Genomic DNA, 21,332 nt, shown 5'->3' on the forward strand with positions numbered 1-21,332 from the left:
ATAGACTGTCAGAGATACGGGATATCAGAGCCCACTTGTAATTACCACCACAGGACAGATTCTTTTTCAGTTGACAGCTCATGCTCATAGTAAATCGGATATGACATGAACACACAATAACCTCCAACTGCAGAGGTGCTCAACAGCAGCGGTAGAAAAGACAGTTGTACTTGACAGCTGTGAATGTTTTAGATACATTTGAAGCATGGGGTTGCTATAAAAAAAAGGTTGTGCAGAGTATAAACACTGCAAAGGTTGAAAAAAAAGAGCAAATCAGTTGATGGTAAATTGTACGTTTTCTCACCTGAGCAGTGTTGGTGAAAACTCCATCTGACACAGACACGTTGAGTTGATAGGAGAGTTTCATGCCTTGTCTCCTTTTGTTAGATAGACTGAGTACCCCTGTATCTGGCTCCATCATAAAAGTCATTTTGTCATTCCCAGAGAGAATAGTGTACCTGAAAGCAAATTAAAAACAATGGAGTACAATGGTGTTTACCTTGTGCCATGTTATTTTGCTCAGAAGCTGCTGTACTGCATCGACTTTTTTGCAGGTGCTTGAGAAAAAGTCAAATAAAAGACGGAGTTGAAACCACTGGAATTGTGATTGAAACACAAAAACAAGATTGCCTATAAGAAATGTGCCTATTCTAAAACATAATGAACTGAAAGGTTTAGACAAAGAATTCAACTAATTTCAATATGGAACCATGCCATCATCACTTTACAGAGAAAACACCAAACTCACAACTGTATAAAACATCTTTTACCTCAGCCTATGAGCATCACAGATGTCAGCATCCGAAGCCTGAACACAAGTCACAAAGTGCCCTCGGGGAGCCAGCTCGCTGACAAAGGCTTCGTACATCGCTTGGCTGAAATTAGGTGGGTTGTCGTTTGTATCAGTAACAGTCACGGTGACACTAACATCACTGCTGAGGGCAGGGTCTCCACTGTCCGACGCTCTCACAATGAAGTTGTAGCGTTGGATGAGCTCATAGTCGAGCAGGCGTGCCATGAATACCAATCCGCTGTTACTGTCAATGTGGAAGTAGTCGGTGCTGTTGTAGATGTCAGATAGGATCTGATAACTCACCACAGCATTTTTCTCCGAATCTTGGTCCTGAGCAAACACCTAGAGGGAGAGCAACATTAAACATTAGCCCTGCCTAATACATTATTCAAAATATGGTCTGATTTGTTTACCCTGACATACTCAATAACTACACTGAACACCGAGTCCAAATGAAAATAAGTAAATAAAGTTCTGGGATTTCACAGAGATACTTCATTTAAAAGCACATCACAACATTGTCGAACTTCATTTTGTTGAAGCACAATACTTTATAAACAAAAGGAGACAATGATACTGTACGCTCAACCAGTCACATCATTTCAGTAGTGTGATATTCATGTTCAGGTAGAGGATATAACTTTTTATGGTTGGTTCAATCAACTGTTAACTGTTAACTGGAACTGCACAAAACAAAATAGTTTCCATATTCATGTTAGATTGACCTCCTAAGTCTTGCTAAAATTAAGAATATAGTCAAATGAGGCCACTGATCTGTTTGGATGACTCAAAACCGCAACGACACGGTTACGGAAACCAATGAATTCAATAAATTGGTGTCTTAGAATCATCTTGTGTAAACATGTTCCTCAGTGCAACAACAGCGCTGGTCTATCAATTGCTAAAGGTCAAGAGCCTCCACTGGGAAATTTCTAGGGAAATATCACACTATCATCTCATACATAAATGGGTTGGCATCTAATATTCATCTGAAATTGTAAATAATTATTCAGTGTGAGTACACACTGGACTCAATAAACAAAGACACACACACCTGTAACACGGTTGTTCCGATCATGGAGTTCTCAGGAAGCACAGAGGAGTATGACGTGTTCTGAAACAATGGCGGGTTATCATTCACATCCAGCACCACGATGTCTACATCGACCTCAGACTTTGCCCCAGTCAATGTATCTGTAGCCTTCACTGTTAACCGGTAGTACTGTGTGCTCTCGTAGTCTAACAGGTAAATCACGCTGATGATCCCTGTGTCAAAGCCAATGTCGAACTGTAGGGAAGGGTCTCCGTCCGTGATGGTGAAGATGACGCTCTGGCCTTCAGGACTGGTGGCATTGATACACAGGACAGAGGTGGAGATGGCCACATCCTCTCTGACAGTGACACCATAGAAGGGTTTGTCAAACACCGGCATGGCTTTATTTACTACAGTAACAGGCAGATCCACTTCACTGGACAGAGAGGGGAAGCCACCATCACTGGCCACAACGACCACCTTGTACTCTGCGTTGGATAAGTCTGCCTCGAAGGCCCTCTTTAAGGACAGCTCTCCTGTCACAGGGTTCACCTGCATTGAATATATAAATACTTAGCTATAACATAAGGAGCATGAGAATGTACAAACACATGCATTTTTCAAATATATAGCCCTACATAGCAGAACATTGAAGCTCTCACCTGGAAGTTCCTGTGCTGCTCCTTAAGACTGTAAGTTACATCTCCATTTAGACCGTAGTCTTGGTCGATGGCTGAGACCATGAAAATACCTGATCCTGGCTCAGCTTCCACCTGCACGGCAGCGTAGTAGGGGAGGTTCACAAACTCTGGAGAGTTGTCGTTCACATCCTCCACCTACAGAAATAGTGATTATAATAAGACAATCCAATGGGGTTAGTGTAAAGAAAGTTAAAAAAGAGACACCCACCTGAACTTGTACAGTCACCCTGGCCACCTTCAGTATCTCATCTTCTCTGCTGACCTCCACCACCAGCTCGTAACTCTCCTTCTCCTCGCGATCAAAAGGCACACCAGTGGTGAGCACTACCCCGCAGGTCGGCCGGATGGTGAAACGTCCACTGGGGTTCAGCAGAGTGTACTTCAGCGGTTCATTGAGGCGGTGGCCAACTGTGTTGACAACAGTCACTATAGTGACATCAGGTATGTTCTCTGGGATTGAGGCGTAGTAGACCGGGAAGGTGAAGAAAAGGCCGCTGTCTATAGCTTCTCGGACAAGCACTGTGACCGACGCCATGCTGGAGAATCGCCCATCCCAAACCTTAAAACAAACAAATACAGAAGGGTAAGAGTGCCTTTTAATTGGCCCTCAGTGTCAAGTGGAAAAGCTTTATTTGTGCTTATTTGACAGCTGACTCACAATAAGCTATAGGATGGAAGACTTTGCATGGATTGCCCTTTTGTCTTAGCAAAAGTAACAAAACAAAAATAATATGAGGCATGCAGAGCTGGAGATCACCCATCTATCTGGGCAGAAAACCCTGCGTCATTCAGCTGAAGTATTCTACATCAACACACTGAATAATAATAGGCTGTATGCAGCTGACCATGTGCTCTGACATCCCTGTGGAATTCATTATAATGTAAGTCAGTTGAAGCCAACTTCATGCTGTTAATCTAAGATAGTGACAGGATACATAAAAATTATATTTATGTGTCATGTCCACTGAACACGTGTAGCCAATCACTTACCTTCACATTAAAGCGGTAACGGTCTTTACTGAGGTTCTGATTGACGACAGTCACAACTCCGGTGTAGCGCTCCACAGAGAAGTACTCCACATTGTTGTCCACCAGAGAGTAAACTAGCTGAGGGGTGATGGACTTGTCAGGGTTCAGAGTGGGGTCAGAGGTCATATCAGGGTCCAAAGACTCCACCCTGAGAACCTCCACTCCCATGTAGGTCGGCAAGAGGAGTACTGCCTCGTAAGTGTCCTGTGACAACTTTGGAGGTGAGTCATTGATGTTGATCACCTAAGACAGCATATATAGAGTAAAAATAATGTCTACAAATAAATACTAATAATAAAAGAATCAAATTGAGTCACAAATTGTTTATGAGGGAGTGAAAGCTGATTTATCTGTCATTTACTCACCTTGATAATCACCTCTGCTGGGCTATCAGCACTCTGAGGAGGCTGTCCACTGTCTCTAACATGAACCCGGAAGAGGAACTCTGAGAAGCTCTCATAGTCCAGACTGGCAATTGTTCTAAAAATTTAAAAACCATTCCCATAATCAGAAATGATGAGATGTATCAGTTTATAAGCAAGAGAATCACATCCTCAATAGTGGTGATTTCTACATGTCACCTACCGAATTGATCCAGTCCCTGAGTCCACGCTGAAAAACATACGAGGGGTCTCGTCTATGATCTGGAACACCAACAAGGCGTTGTGATTGCGGTCCCTATCTGTTGCCTGGATGACGAGAGGGTTACCATCCTCTCCCAAGACCACACTGTTGACTGGAGCAGCCTCACTGATTGCGCCCACATATCTGTTAAGTTAAAAAGAGGACACTGCTGTAAAAGAAGAAAGCTGTACTTAACAATCACTCCAGAAAACGACATGGTGTCAGGACTCAACACGGCTCAGCAAGTCAGTGCAAAGGCTCTTCTCTTTTGACCACCACTGATACCTGATTTGTTGGAAGACTGGTGGGTTATCATTGACATCCCCCACCTGGACGATGACAGTGGTGCTGGCCTCCACGCCAGCCATGCTCAGGGCATGCACCACCAGAAAATAGGATGTTGTTTGCTACCGGAACAAATAAATGCAATGAATAGTAAAAGTGATGTTTTGAAATTCCATGTGCACTCCTTCTTAAACAACAACAATCACTAAGCTTTGGCAGATGAAACAGAAACTTTACCAACCTCAAAGTCAAGTAGTCTGCGTGTGCTGATTACACCAGTATGATGGTTGATGAAAAAGCATTTCGCTTCGTTGCCCCTGGTGATCTCGTAAGTGAGCGCTGAGCGGCTGAGCGCGCTAACGGTGGTCACATGTGTACCAATAGTGCTGTTCTCCATTATCTGTAAATATTAAGACATTGATGATTAATTGCAGGCATTTTATTACATCTATCTCTCCCCTCCTACACCTCTCCCCCATGCACCCATTTTTCGGCGAGCCATCTCCCTCTCTTTACCTCAGCCTGATATTCTTTCTGAGAGAATTTGGGTTGGGAGAAGTCCGAGAGTATCAAGGAGATGCGAGCTGAAGCTGTGGCCATTAATGGAGGGAATCCACTGTCTGTGACACGCACCGTGAGGGTGTAAAAGCCCACAGATGTGAGGTCCAGGTCCCTGGCGATGAAAATAAGGCCTGTGGCATTATCGATGCCAAACACACCAACAGTGTTCCCTGTGAGTAGCAGAAAGGTTACAGACATCATTACCAGTAAATAAAAAGAACTTGAATCCCAATTTGTTTTCCTTGTGACTAAACATTTAAAAGCCAATCACAGGTCGAACCAATTTACAAAATATAAGAAAAGACAGACAGAAGATTAGATAGCATCACACCTGCTTCCATAGAATAAGTGAGTTTCCCGTTAATCCCGTTGTCTTTGTCTAATGCAGTCACTTGTAAGACAGATGTGCCTATGGGAGATGACTCATAGGCCACGGCATCATATACGGTGCTGGTGAAGTAGGGGATGTTATCGTTGGAGTCCTCCACCGCCACCAGGATACGAGCCAAGTCACGGTTAAATGGAAACTCCTGATCCTTGACCTGAAATGAGAGATGAATATGGGTAGCGTTGTAGGTGCTAAATGAAAGCTAAAAGAATGTGGGCACATTTGCCAAGAGGAGCATCATTTTGAAGAGAGCACAGGTGCACACACACACACACACACACACACACACACACAGACTAATGGTAAAAGCCAAACAAGCACACATAAAAACACATACAGTATTGCTTCCACCTTCTCACCATAATAGTGAGGATGTGCTGTGTTCTGGCCTCGTAGTCCAAGCTGTCTGCAGTGTAGACCACCCCGGTACCAGGATTGACCCTGAACAGTCTCATACTGACTGGGTCTACACTGCCATAGATGGAAAAGCTCAAACGGGCGCGCTCGTCCACGTCCGACGCTCTAACCCGCAGTAGCTCCATGTCAACGGGTGCGTCCTCTGAGACACTGACGTCATAGGCTGGCTGTGAGAAGACCGGAGGGTTGTCGTTGCTGTCCAGTATTCGGATAAACACCTGAGTGAATAAAGAGACACAGGAGAGATTGAAAAGTCGTTGAGGCAGGTATAAAGTGTGCTCAGTGTGTTATCCTTAAAGATAAGCTGTGTAGAGTAAGCTTTGATGACTGATAACATTTGATACAGACTTAGAGTAGTGTTTACACTTGAATTTTGCATTTGAAAGGTGGAGATAGCACCAGTATTTACACATAATATTTTAAGAGGGATGTAATTGTGCTCCAATTTGTGTGACCTTTATTTGCACAGGCTAATCCTATTAATCCACTGATATCAAGGATTTCCCTTACAAGGCAGACCTGGTAGGCCAGCCAAGACAGCACAGCACAGGAAATGTCAAAGACAAAAAACACATTTCATAGTCAGCAAGACATAATTTCAGAAAAAGGGAGTGCAAGTGTAGGAGGGAGGGAAGATGAGAGTATACAGATCCTAGAGGATGAGGTAACAATAATTTAATTTGATATGGTTCTGGAGTGTGTAAGAAGCAGCGCCAGTGCATAATAAATCACAAGTGTGCGTACCTGAGCTGTGGCAAAGTTGGTCCCATCTGTCACTTGTATAGTCATGTTGTACACAGCTTGCACCTCTGCATCAAGAGGCTTGGCCACAACTAGAGTTCCCACCCCCACTTGAAGGTCAAACTGCATGTCAAAGCTCCCTGGAATCACACACAAACACATACGCACCCATTTCACAGAGAGTTTCAGTCATTTAGTATTCATGTTGCGTGCTAAACTCAGGTGCTCTAAGTTATTACTGTGTAATTGTTTTGGCCAGGCGCCTGCGTCTGGAGCTGGAGGGTTTGTGAAATAAAATGAACTGAAAAGCAATGCAATGTAGCACCGAACCCAACTGGCAGCCAGAGAGCTGTTAACAGCCACACAAACATCTGTCTTATCACTCCAAAACACAACCCATCTCAGGGATCAAAAACCTGCAGCCGGGTCTTTTCCACGGGCGGTGAGTGTACAGTTTAGAGGCTTAATGTTTGATTAGAGCGAGGGAGAGGATTGATACTTGTTAGGTATTCAGAACCATCCACCGTCTCATTCCAGCTTCTCTCCCGAGATATCTGGGAGCTTGAGCTCTCCTCAGTATATGAATACTGATTGGGCATTTTTCACAGAAGCACTGATGCATGTTGAGTCGTAGCAAAGTGGCTTTTTTTCAGGTTGACAAGTTGGTCAATATTACACTATGATCTTATGGCATTTAGAAAAAGAGAAATCACAGTCTGTAGTGTCCTAATAAAAATAAGTATGTTATTTCCTGTATGTTAGAGGTGCCTCTAGGGCAGTGCTTTTCAACCTTTTTTGGGCCAGCGCCCCCCTATCCATTATCCAGGTCCCTTACCGCCCCCCATCAAATAAAATGTAGTCTAATTGTCTACCCTGAATTTGAATGTTTATTATTATTCTTAGTATTTATTATTTATATATTGATTATATTAATTTAGTATTTCAATTCTTATATTTTTCTTATTATTAGGCTGCTATATTATGTTATTATAAAAACTCAAATTCTCTTAGATTGAAGTTACATAATAAAATTTCAAAATATTTATATTATTAAAAAATGACCCCCAACGATTCCTCCTGAATTTATTTGGATATATATATATATATATATATATATTTTTTTTTTTAAATATATATATATATATTTTTTATTATATATATGTATATATATATATATATATATATATATATATATATATATATATATATATATATATATATATATATATATATATATATATATATATATATATGTATATGTATATATATATATATATATATATATATATAGCACCAAATCACAAGTCACTTTTTACATTGAACATGTGCTCTTTTATTAAATAAACTAAACGCTTATGTTATGTTATGTATCTATTTTATGTGCACTTTTCCGTGTTTACTGCGTTGCTTTGCGCACATTCACATTCGCTCCGTTTCGTGAAGACCTCCAGTAAGAGCAGAGGAAAGGAGAGGAGAGAACTACAAAGTGCAAAAAAGTCAAAAATCCAACACTTTAATTCTAATTATAATATATGGAGCAACGTCGACTCCAACATTCAGAAACTTAGGCGAAAATATCCAAAGTATTTAAAGGCACACGCAGTGATGCAGGTGTTAGCTCTGCAGGTGTGATGTTAGCTCTGCAGGTGTGATGTTAGCTCTGCTGGTGTTAGCTCTGCTACAAGCAGCCAGAGTGCAGCTCGTCTGCTGCTGGTCCCGACCAGAGCGTTAGTGTTTAAACATTAATTCAGATTAGTTTTATTCATGGTGTATCCTTGGAATAACATTAATGCTTTCAAGCAGCAGCGGTGCTTGTTTTTTGTTTTTTTTCAAGCAGCACTTTATCACTCAGCAAAATAAAAATAAAAGTCTAAAAACACACAACGTTAACTTTATCCAAACGCATTCGTCCTTTCAGCTCGTGCAGTTCGGCATGTTTCCTGCTGTAATGACGCTCGAGAGCCTTTTTCATGACCGCAAACACGTCCGTACAAACTACGCACACTGGCCTTTTACGTCCACAAAGAAATAATAGTTCGTCCATTTCTCCTGGAACATTCCTCACCCATTTTTCTCTTTGTTACACTCACCATGCTGCGTTTGCTGATGTCAATGACAGTTTAATATTGAAGTTTTTTTTTCCATGACGTGACCACATGATGACACGTGTGCTCGTGTTGTGTTCAAGGACCCTGACCTTGGCCAGGAAAAACAGTAAGTCACCGGTTTTATTCTATATCTGACTAGATTTGGATTTATTTTTTTGAAGTAGATTTTTTGCGTGCTGTACACACAAACGCCCCCCAAAGACACGTGAACGCCCCCCTTTCTAAAATATTGCTTCTAGCCGCCCCCGTTGAGAACCCCTGGGGTCGTTTTACTATTTTTGGTAGAGTCTTTTACAAACAGTCTGTGATACAAAGTCTGAATAGTTAGTTGTACAGTATATGTCTACACAATCAAATTGTGTAGTAGCAGTCAATAAATGATGACTTAGTTTTAAAACATGTACGAATATATATTTAATGTTGACACATTGTTTTAATTACTTACCTAGTGGTTGTCATATTTTCTAAGATAACAGCTTTAATTGCTATCAGTGAAATAAGCAAGCAATTCTTTGAGTGGGTCTCTGTATTGTTTGTATCACATATTTTACCAGCTCAATGGCCCATATAAATGTGATGAAACACATGAACTTCTTCAAACCACACAATGCTTAGATACTGAAATGTATCTCTGGTAAAGTGAGAGAACTATTGCATTTACAGTGCCATATTTCTTTCCCTCTACTGTAATAAAATATTTTGGGGTTTTCTGTAACTGATGTAAAGATCATCAGGTGGACTCATATTGTAACTCATAAAGTGTATTGTAACTTCACAACACACTAGGGTATTATTTTTAAATATATTTAGGAACACTACAGTTAGAGGCCAAATGTGTCAAACCCTATCCCTCCCCATTTACTTTCCAAAGTAGCAAAACATAGTGACTTAACTAATGGTATGAAGCTGTGCTGCCTGGACATGAATAACAAACTAGTGCTTATTGTGTGGAGTGCTTTTTCAAACTCAGATCAATCAATACTGTCTTTTGCTAAACAACGTCCTGTTTGCTGCACTTTCTGAATGTTCTAAGTTCCTCCAGACCTGTGTCAAGTGAGCAGTTTCTTCCACATGCATTCTGAGGAATGTAGAACGTTTCTCTGGAGAGCCGTCCGCCTTAACAAGAGAGAAAGAGAGAGAAAGAAAAAAGAGATAAGTAATATTAAGTCAATCAAGGGTGTTATTGTGATCAAAGGTCTGCATCTACAGCACTCTGAACAGTCGACCTCTTGACGTTTTTCACTTGTATGTGTGTTAATAAATAGTGTTAGTGTACTTTTTAAGAGAATACTTCTGCACAGTATCGGGAATGTGCTTAAGTCTGGGATGACATTCGAGTCCAGTTCTTAAAGTTTGAGAGAAAAGACGATCGCTGTGCTTTTACTTTTTGAAAAAAAAAAAAAGTGAAATATTAATGAGCTTTTCCTGCACAATTACTCCACTGATATCAACAGTAAGAGTGGAACAGGAAGAAAAAAACACATTTTCATCTCCTTGTCTGTATCTTGGATGCGTGTGACTGAAAAGGAATAATCAACTCATCAACTAATTATCAAATAATTTCCATATTAACATCAAAGCAGGGTCTCTCTAAAGATTATGTAATCAGTGTTGGATAGCAATCAATAATGTGCTATTTACTGATTATCCTTTCAAAGATTTGAATTATGGGGCAAGATAGAGCTCCCCAGTTTTTAGCAGGCAGACAGCAATAAAAACCAGTACGCTCTTTCAAAGATTCATAGTTTCCACCAGAGCCAGAGAAACAGCAGACGCTATTCTTTTATTGGCCTTTGTTTGCCAGCGTGGCAAAATAAACTATAAATAAGTGAAATGTTTTATTCAGACAATTCACATCTGCCTTTGTACAATTAATCTCAACTTTAGATTGTGTCCGTGGCCTTTCGATTTTAACAAGCTAATTTGGATCCTGAGATATATACAACACAAGTAACTTTACAAAAATTGTCAGCAGTGTCTTTACAGCAGCACAAGATAATATAAATCAACTGAATATGTACAAAGCCGTAATGAAGGTCTGTGAGGAAGCCTGCAGTTTGAATCAAGAAATGTAAAATGTGTATACTTGTACATGGTGTGAAATGCATCGCTTCCATGTTGTGGGTTCTGTCTAATCCAGGACAGGTCTGACCCAAAGAGCCAAAGGACATTTCTTGCACGCATTATCGTGATACTCCACCATCCAGATGGATATACCAATTAAATTAAATTAAATTAAATTCTAAATACTTTATTAAAACAGTCTCTTATGCTTACAAATGTTCACAACTCTGATGGATACTGGAGAAAAAAAAACAAATTCCCTTTTTAATATATAAATTAAAACTATTTGAATGTGACAAATGACAGAACTCATTTAGTTCATAATAGTGTGGCCTGGCTGCATTTTAATGAACTTGACAGCACAAGAAAATTCTCAACATTTATTATTCTCTGGTCTGTTAGTTTTGTGTCACACATTAATTTTCTTACCGATGATATTGAACCAGACAGGTGTGCTCGACTGGCTGACAGCGACAACTCCCACCGGCTGAGCTACTGCAGCTGTCTCGGAAATAGAGAAATTGTAGGACCTCTGTGTGAATAGTAGAGGTACAGGCGAGGGGACAGGTTTGCGAATCCACTCTACATGGAGTTTGACAGTAGACCATAATGGGGGATCACCGCTGTCCTCGGCTTTTATCTAAAAGAGGGAACAATACCGAGAAACCAGACATTCAGCTGACAAAAGCAGGATTCAATGATTCATGCATTTGGGAAACATTTAAACCAAATGCTGAAACTATGATGAACCACAATGGAAAACAAGATTTCACAAGCGAAAGGAGAGGATTTACTGTAAATTGGTTAGTATGTATTTATTCAGGGAAAGCGAGAATGTACAAGCATTCTGGCCACAGTTTGGTCAAAACTACACGGGGGAGCTTTATACTCATCTACATTTACTTACACCTACACCTCAGCGACAACCTCCCATCCATAAATAATATTTTACTAACCTCAAAATTGATTCCAGCAATTACAGTTTAATGGGATGGCTGTCCCTGCCTGACTTCAAATAGCTTGCTCTACTTTTCACACATTAAACAGGAAAAACATTAACCACAATAAATCAACTAACTCTTTGGTGGAACCGACAGTATATGATCGGTAATTGTAAAATATAACGCGATAAGTGTTGCTCATAAGAGCGGAAACTGGGAGCCAAATACATTATTAGTACCATTATTTGCTTTGAGAGCCGTGTTACCCCGAAAGTGAAAAACGCGATTGAAAGAGAGAAAATTGGTGTGCTTGTTGTCGAGGTTGCACTCATGTCACACATGAGCTCTTTTCCACTGAAAGTTAGTACAAGCTCAAAGTGCACGAGGGCGTGACCGACTAATCAGTGAACCAGACGAATGAAAATAAATCAGGTCTCTGAAGAGCATATGTAAAAGGGGCTGGAGCAGGATGAATACATTGTTAGCATGATAATTTGGAATACAAATAAAGCCACAATATTTGCAATTTGTACTTGTGTAGCCACCTGATGTGCATAAACACGACTTCAGCTGTGCCACTTCACCCACCTTGGTGTTTTTGAGTTCATTGGCCATGGAAATACTAAAAAACAACAAGTTCACATACCTGGGCCTGTGCCCGATGAAGAATGAACGACGTGACTGTGTTTGCTCCTGCCAACTTTGCAACCGCATGAAAGCAGGGCCATAAAAAATAATGGAACCCAAAGTGGCTATGAATTTTGTCGTAGCAAGACATGAAAAAGGAACTAGAAAAATAGCACTCTGAAAATGGAAAGAGAGGAGCGTCGTGCCTGAAAGAGGTCAGAGTCTTGTCCCTTGTAAGACAATCTGTAGTCTGTAATTAATATAGATTTATTTTCATGCTTCCATATTGCTAATGAGTGCTGTATTTTAGCTGGAATCTGTCACTAGCGTAAAAAATCAATTATAAAAACAAACTTGGAATATAAAACTCACAGTGAGGATATCATAGCTTCCTGCTGTTACCATCTTCTTTGATGACACCATGGCAGTCCTGGGGTCAATACTGAACTTGTCGTCCTCGTTACCATCGACAATGCTGTAGGTGATGTTGCCATTGGCTCCGAGGTCATGGTCATAAGCGAAGACACGGTATACCTGTTCGCCACGTTTGTTGCGGTCTCGTTCGGTCAAGCTGATGCGGTAGGTGACCTCCGGGAAGGTCGGCGGGTTGTCGTTTTCATCCTCGATGTGAACTATGACCCACACAGTAGACTGCCGGGTGGTCACAGGGCCGTCTATAACAGTTACCTGAGGACGTGTACGAGCACATTATCAGGTATTCAAAGAGAAGCGTCATTGTCTCTTGAACATGTTTTGTCATTTGCGAGATTGACATACATTTATTAACATCTTAAATCTTTGCTCCCACTGTGTGGCTGAGCTGAGGACATCTCTGTGTATTATTGATCCCCTGGAGGCAGAGGTAGAGGTCTGATCATTGATCAATTGGATTAGATCAGGATGAACACCACTGCTGCCAGCGTGACTGCTCACAGACTATTAATTACAAACAGGCAGCATAGACTGGCAGGCGGAGCAGTGGGTGGCATGCATGGACTGGCATTTCTATTGAAATCTCAGGACAGGACAGGACAGGACAGGAGGATGTAACAACAAAGGCTTTTCTGACCCCAATTTTAAACTCATTTCAGGTGTGAATGTACAAGTATATGATGCTGTTTTATGCAAGCATCCTTGCGCTACTTTTTCCATTTTGTAGTGTGTTGTCATACACTGGGTTCTTTTTACATAATAGAGCTGAACAAAGCAGCACAAAGAGTTATTGAGTGTAGACAACTCAATTGGTAAAACAGAAACAAAACACCACGCTGCAATACTGCCGCTGAACCGTGGGTTATTACATTCCATTTTGCAGAAGGGCAAAGTGCCTGTAGATTCAACAGCATTTAATAAGTTGTAAGGGAAGTGTGGGGAAGTAGAAGTTTGCTCAGGTCTCTGAAGTCGAGAATCTCTGATTATCATGTTCATCTGTATGCAGAGCAGCGGGAGCAACAGAAATGGTAATCACGGAGCTATCTGTGTGCCCAGTGTCTGCGCTTATCAAATGCTGGGCAGAGCAACTCCACTCCTCCCTATTTCCATCCTGAGTACAGAAGATAACCAATGATGAATGATTATATTTAGAAATTTCTAAACCTGGGGCCCAAAACTACAACCATTTATCACAGTTTATGGAGTGTTGAAGGCCTGCCAGGGTTGTCCTCCACCCAGTCTCTGTTAATGGTGTGCTGAGGCAGGTGGCAGGGCCAGATAAATAATAATACTAAAAACCAATAACAACTGCTCAGGTTATTCTGTACCTCTAAGAAGTGCTCCGCCTGTTGTTCTCTGTCCAGTTTCCTCGCGGTTGTCGTGATCAGCCCTAGAAATGTTAAAAGGGCAACTTTAGATTACACAAACACAGTTGGCAGATGGTTCATAAAGATATGAGGTTAGAGTTATTGTCTCTTCATTAGATTTTTTCAAAAGTTTACAAACACTATATAATTTAAAGCCAAAATGATTTCCAATAAGAAAGTCTTCTACCTAAAAATGAGCGTGTGCGTGCAAGTGTACACTTACATACACACATACAGACTAGAGCCTCCAGCCCTGGCAGAGACGATGGCATTTGGCACATGTTCATATGGCACTGTATGGCTGACAGTCATTCAGTTAGCCAGCATGCCACCAGGACAGAGGGAAAGGCGTGAGGCTATTGATAATAGCTTTGATCGAACCATATTATTCCGATGATGGTTAGACGGTTTGACAAATGCTTGCAGGGTGCAATGCAGATCACAGGCAATGACATCTCCATCTTTCCTCTGATGTTTTTTTTTTCTCTTTTTCATTTCATTGTTTTCTTTTTTTTATTCTTTATTCCGCCCCCACACACGCACACAGAAACTGAGTTTGTGTTGATCAATAATTGCTAGATTTAGTCAGAGATAACGTTGGGAGTAAAAATGCAGGCATTAATCCATAAATAGATTCAGCCTTATTATTATGACAGTTTTACAATATTGTAAGCAGACTTTTGTTTTCCAGAATTAATTAATGCTGTTGATTACAATCCTTGTATACTATTCTCACAAGAGCCTCCAAACACAGTGAACCGTCGATGTATTTTATCCTAACACACAAATGCACAGAGAACTGTATTGATACAAGCTGAAATACTATTATTTATAGTTTTAGAAAAAGAATACATCTGTCTGTTGTAGCATTCTTATTTTCATCGCTACATGCACATGCAAATAAAGACTCCCAGACACACACACACACACACACACACACACATAGGTACATGCACAAATACCCCATACATACTGTATATATTCTGAAACTGCTTCCATGTTGATTATATGTGAAATGATTGTGCATGAATGCTGATAATGTGTTTGTTTTAGTGTTAGTTGCAGTGAAGTGGGATTATTTTGGATGCTCAAAATATCTGTGCAGTTAATGGATAGACTAAAACCCACTCACACTCACACACTCTTGTGCTTGTGCATATCACAGTGTCACCTTGAGCTTGCTATGCAGGCTAACTTCAATTAAGCAAATTAGGAGTAGATCTAGAGCAGCGGTCACAAGCTGTAGGAGAGGGACAGGAGGGGGAGGTGGGGCTTATTCAGCAGAACGCAGAGCGAGTAACAACTCTGATAAAAGTCAATGATCTACAGCCAGCAGCACATCTGCAGTTGGACAATCCTCCGTGTTAATTGGACGTGAGTAAAAATGATTTAAAAACACCCACCCACACCTTCATATCCACACATAATGTATGTGATGGTCGAATGGCCAGTTTCAAATCTTTAGACTTCTCCTTCTTTTAAAATACTGTCAGTAGCAAATAAGGATTTGTTCACAAAAGAATACTGCGAGTAACGTCAATGTATAGCCTAATTCTTAGCCATGTAAGGGGAATAGCTGTCATACATTTTCTAACTGGAGCAACAATAAATAAAAAATAATAACTTGAATTTCAGAATTCCTTTTGTTCATCGTTGTTCATGACTATTGACTTAAACATGTCCAATTGATGTGTTAATATACTGGGACAACAAAACCAATCCAATCCAATAGTGGATTGCCAAAAAGGTCACACAGCCACCATGACGGCTCTCTGCACACATGCATGCTTTAAAAAAGAAGCGCTCCTTCTTCTAACACCGTGTGTCAACGCTTATCTGTTCTGTGTTCACCCCCAAAGGAGAAAGGCTTCACCCACACACCCAGAGACAAACAGACAGCACCGGAAGCGATGACAGTACATTTGTACACTTTGCACTCATTCAAAGTTCAGCTTCAATACATTGTGGGAATTGTTGCAATACCTCAAACCCATCAAACTGACACTTCCAGAGTGAAGTTAAAAAATGTATTACTTTGAACCACCCAAAACCCAGTTTTGAGAAACAATTTTAAATTTGAAGGGTTTTTGCAGCAGCTCAGGTTCTAGTGTGGCTGGCAGCCACTTCATGATATCAAATCAATCAGCTGTGTTGTATTCATCTATCCAATGAAGTCACACTGGTACATGGAAAGTTTTTGACTGGGTTAACAGTGAGGAGTGATTCATATTGAATGCATTTCTCACTCATGCATCTCTTATTACCAAACTAATAGACTGGAACTGTCATGCATATTATTGTGAAGATTATGGTAATTGTGTTTTAATGGATGTGCCTTTCTAAAACGGCAGAATATATTATATCCACACATAAAAATCATCCACAATTTTCATAGGTTGTTTATTGGGTCTCAATAAGCTGGTGGAAGCCAAACAGAAGTGGCCTCCGAGCGAAAATACTGCATGAATCATTAAAATCCAAGTGCAGTGAAAGTCCATTTATCACAAACAAGATAGTCATCAATATGAGTTCCATTGTGTGAAATTAACGAGGAACAGATAAAAAAATACTGTGGGACTTTGACAGAGAAAGACAGCAGGGCTCAGATGGCTACAAAATCTCCCCTGTGGCGCACACAAACACACAACTCACACACACACATTCCCTCATACACACAACGTATCTTTATACAGCTGTTAGATGCGTGTTGTGGTTCACACAGAGACATGAACGCATGTGGATGCACACTCTCATGTGAGTTTCATACTGTATGAGGTGGCATCATCACGGCTTATGCAAAAGAGCTGCCCTCTCTAACACACTGCTGTAACCAATTAATCAATGGATCGATCCATACACACACACACACACACACACACACACACACACACACACACACACACACACACACACACACACACACATGTTGGATGTGCTTGCAATCTGCTGAAAAACATCACCTCAGTGCAGATTTTGCAACCTAAGTAATGACAGTCACGTCTGATGGATGGATCAGAACAGGAACAGTAACTCATTATTACAGCGAAGGGAAACAAGTTTTACTCTCAAGCATTCGAAAGGGTCAAGAGTAAGAGTGCCTGCCTGTGTGTTGGCTACAGTTTACATATTGATGAGTGTGTCTCTATTGGGATCAATATCAATATGGGTTCAGTCCGCTTCCCTATGTATTGTTAATATTACATAACACATGATGCTGTAATGCACAAAGGCATATTCATAGAGAAGAGAAATGGAAATACCAACTTTGATTTAAGCAAACATGCTACAGCACAACATTAGAGAATTCCTTCTACCATAAGCTTGATAACTGACAAGTTACATAACGGCCATCGGTTTTTCATCATTGCATTAACATTTCTTTGAATCAGAATACAGGTCCCTGTAACAACTGAAATGTGCTCTTTGTTGTTTACGGAAATACTCATAACATAATCTAGGGCAGAAACAGCAAAGACTTCGCAATTTTTGTTTTTTCTTGAGATTTGAATAAAACATTTCACCTCTTCAATAATTCTTTAAGCTTCAAGGGAAGCTTGTTCTGAGAATGCATCGGGACCTCCGTAGACTTCAAACTTGGCAGCCAAAACTGAAGCACGTCTGAATTTATTTGCTTTAATAATGTTTGTATTCTTTGCCGGTATAATGTTAATAGATCAGCATTACTTGAATAATAAATACGGATTTTTTAAATAGTTTATTAGAAGTATGGGATCGATACAGGCCCTGACCGAGTTCACCATCAAAGACAGAAACGGTAAAGGTTTACACAGGGTCTAAAAGAGGAAGAGTTTTGAAATGTTGTTCGAGCATAATTTTGTGAGATGAGAGTCAGTTCACCAGCTGCAGTTGAGAATGTCATCTTTTGTGAGCATGTTAAAACGCATGGGGAATTCAAGTGTGCGAATGTCTAAAACAAAAGAGTGTGTACGCACATAAAATTCATAGTTGTGTAGAAACAATTTGTGGTTTCAGAAGCTTTTTGAGAATGTTTCAATAAAATATGTGCACACATCATCTCAATAGTAAGGTTGCACTAACAGTCTATTCACTTTTGGGTGTGTGTGTGTGTGTGTGTGTGTGTGTGTGTGTGTGTGTGTGTGTGTGTGTGTGTGTGTGTGTGTGTGTGTTTGTGTGTGTGTGTGTCTAAGTCTTGGGGAGTACTTTACACGTGAAAAACATTTTAAACTGTCCATCTTCAGTGCGACAATGTTTCATCAGTGCAATGCTCAGTTGTTGGAGTACTTAAAATAGACTCGCAATTTCTGATCCCATCTTTACAGCCCAATCCAACTAGACAAAAATAGAACTACCTACTGACTATTACGTAAATCAGAAGGCAGGGTTTACCACCCAATTAGGCTAAATACACAAAAACCGACGGGTATCTTTGCATGTGCACATTAAAGTTAAATTGGTCATGACAGGAACAGGAGGCAAAAATGTATCTTTCCACATAAATGTTTTTTTCCACACTCATAGACTTTCTCATGCAGTATTTTCCCACAGGCTCAAAATGGTAATATACAATCACAGGCTGTCTGAGCATCATTTCACTAGCTCAGACTCTTTAAGACTCTTTTGATCCCATGGTAGAGGGCTTATGGTGAACCCATATGGTGGTTGGCAGTACTTCTTTTAATGGAAATCTAATTCCAAATCCAAGATAATACTCCTTTTGAAAACTTTGGTTTTGAGTTTCCCCCTTCACTTATAACTTTCTGAGAAAAGCATGTTTTTATTCATGTTACTATATATCGCACAATGCATATAAATATGCTAGTTGGCCTTCCTTCAGACAACAAAAGTAATGGGAAAGAAAATAGCTTTGACTAATGTAAACTCCTTCATATCTAGAAGATATTCACCCACACACTAACTTAATAAAAAACTAACTACATTAATTTCCTCAAGTGCCAAGAGCTTTCACCCCTTCAGAAGCAATATCCCGTTAAGAGCATAGTGAAGATTGCCTGGGCGGGCGGATCATCAGTGTCCTAGATGTTTGACTGCGTGGGCACAAAAGTCTTTTTAATTTGTTGTGTGGGAACCAAAGCCTTTTATTGGATGAACGTGAAGCAGGAGGTACATGATGAAAGAAAGTTTCAGTCATTTCAGAGGCATGTAAACATTAAAACACAAAACACTTGGGTAATTATTTCTTGTTTTTAAGGATATCTCACTAATTATACCATGAGTCTAGCACATTATACTGTCACTTATGATACCGAGATTTTTAAATGATTTACAATTATACAAACGTATCTGTTTGTGAGTCTCACCTGATTTGGGGTTAATAGAGAAGAAATTCTGCGGGTTGCCAGCAGTGATGCGATAACTCAAACGACTGGGAATGGCAGTGAGGTCAGGGTCCTGCGCCTGGATACGAATGACTGACACATCCTTTGGAGAGTTCTCCATGACGACTGGGTGGTAGATAGGATCCGACGTGAGAGGAGCATTATCATTGACATCTTCTACCTGAGACGGAAAGAGGGGAGAGGAAGAAGAAGAGGAAGAGAGAGGGAGACAAAGTGGAGAGAGGGAGACAAGGCAGGGATTGGTTAAGGGACAGGAATAAGCAGTGTTGTTTGTTTATATTTAAACTGTCTTCGTTATCTGAGTCAGATCTAAATTGGCTATAGATGTGTTGATAAGACATAACCTTCCAAATCAGTATGGTAATATCTTTTTTAATCAACAACTCATGAAATGCAGCGTGGACTTGGTCTGAGTTGATCCGTTATCAATCACAAAATGGAAATGTATTTACCAGAAAATGTCATGGATGTCACACTTTAAATGCACTGCAAATTAATTTCCCTTCTTACGGCATAGATCTAGAATATTTATGGAAAACATTGCGTTGATTGAGTGTTTGCTGCGAGGCACAGAGAGCCAAGATGGTTCAGCCGTTGAATGAAGAGCACCTGTGCCTGATTAATCTCCCTATTTTTGTTGTGATGGAGAGGCCGGGAGTAAAGCGCCTGCTCACATCGCCACACCTGAATATCCCGAAGCCAGACAAGGCGGTTTGTTTTTTTATACACTGCTGAACTCTTCCCCAAAGGGTGAGCAGTGTTGGAGCAATGATGTGTGTATTTGAGTGTTTAGACTGTGGATTGCTTGCCGCCAAATAAAATAGAAGCTGAAGTAGAGACTTCCCTCTGGTGTGTATCTGTAACTCACAGACTGTTATTCACTGCACTGAGCTCCATTAGCATTTTAGTGAGGAGCACAACAATTGTTGTTTAGCTCCATACTGTTACTTTGGAGACAACGCTCCACCAGAATATGCAGTTAAAATCCTCAAAATTAGTTTCCAGGCTGTTTGACTTTATCAATGACAGATGCTGACAAAGAAGCTATTCTGTTAGCAGCACCCTTTCATACAATGTCATCATTTTGGGGGAGACATATATATAGTAACAAGAGGACACGGAATCATTTGAGTCCAAAATGTGGCTGGATATGGTGGAAATTATTGGGACATTAAGCAAGGAATACTTCACCCCTCTGTAGAATTTTAAAAGTTATACGTTATGAGTGGGATGGCTGAGAAGCTGCTGTACAAACAGGTGTGACTTGGTGTACAAAGGTCAAATAGTAACTCATTGTAAATTAGCTGTTTTTAATTTAAAAAATCTAGGCTTGTAATTTGCAGAGCTACAAAAAAATTATCTAAATATATGAAGCATGAAAAAAATGTTCTCTGTATAAAGCCTCTTAAGCATACATAGTACAATGTGAATATTTGCAGCAGAATACGGGTACCTGAATGAAGACTTCAATAGACGATGACAGGGGTGTAACCGCTCTGTCTGTGGCAAAGACGGTAAGCCAATAGGAGTCTTTGGTCTCACAGTCAAGGATACCAGCAGTGTAAATCACTCCTGTTGAAGCAGGTAGAAAGATTAATGTAGTTGTTACTTGGGCTTGAGAATACATACAGTATCTAATAGGTGTGTGTGTGTGTGTGTGTGTGTGTGTGTGTGTGTGTGTGTGTGTGTGTGTGTGTGTGTGTGTGTGTGTGTGTGTGTGTGTGTGTTTGTGTGTGTTTGTGTGAAGGGGACGAGAGTGGGTGTCATTCGCAAAATACACTCCTAAAAGAATCTCATGGGGAAAGTCTGTGAATACTAACTTTCCACACGCAAAGACACAAATTCAGAGAAAACTTTGTGTCCTGGCTTCAGTGACATTCAC

The 21,332-nt window shown here is 40.4% G+C and overlaps 1 protein-coding gene across 1 annotated transcript in view; it reads right to left on the reverse strand.

Moving 5' to 3' along the window:
* fat3b (FAT atypical cadherin 3b) overlaps positions 1-21,332 on the reverse strand; it is a 60,467-nt gene that overhangs the window by 27,966 nt on the left and 11,169 nt on the right. The window contains exons 6-25 of the mRNA XM_029447977.1: positions 20,904-21,022; positions 19,412-19,610; positions 14,073-14,134; positions 12,685-12,999; positions 11,174-11,384; positions 9,725-9,796; positions 6,576-6,712; positions 5,774-6,049; positions 5,358-5,568; positions 4,982-5,196; positions 4,707-4,865; positions 4,466-4,587; positions 4,142-4,324; positions 3,922-4,036; positions 3,518-3,799; positions 2,736-3,086; positions 2,489-2,662; positions 1,848-2,378; positions 771-1,135; positions 305-458 (exon numbers count right to left, since the gene is read on the reverse strand). Of these exons, the coding sequence (XP_029303837.1) occupies positions 305-458; positions 771-1,135; positions 1,848-2,378; positions 2,489-2,662; positions 2,736-3,086; positions 3,518-3,799; positions 3,922-4,036; positions 4,142-4,324; positions 4,466-4,587; positions 4,707-4,865; positions 4,982-5,196; positions 5,358-5,568; positions 5,774-6,049; positions 6,576-6,712; positions 9,725-9,796; positions 11,174-11,384; positions 12,685-12,999; positions 14,073-14,134; positions 19,412-19,610; positions 20,904-21,022 (4,253 nt within the window). The remainder of the gene's footprint in view (positions 1-304; positions 459-770; positions 1,136-1,847; positions 2,379-2,488; positions 2,663-2,735; positions 3,087-3,517; positions 3,800-3,921; positions 4,037-4,141; positions 4,325-4,465; positions 4,588-4,706; positions 4,866-4,981; positions 5,197-5,357; positions 5,569-5,773; positions 6,050-6,575; positions 6,713-9,724; positions 9,797-11,173; positions 11,385-12,684; positions 13,000-14,072; positions 14,135-19,411; positions 19,611-20,903; positions 21,023-21,332) is intronic.

Source organism: Cottoperca gobio, chromosome 14, assembly GCF_900634415.1.
Source record: "Cottoperca gobio chromosome 14, fCotGob3.1, whole genome shotgun sequence".
Lineage (NCBI taxonomy): Eukaryota > Metazoa > Chordata > Actinopteri > Perciformes > Bovichtidae > Cottoperca > Cottoperca gobio.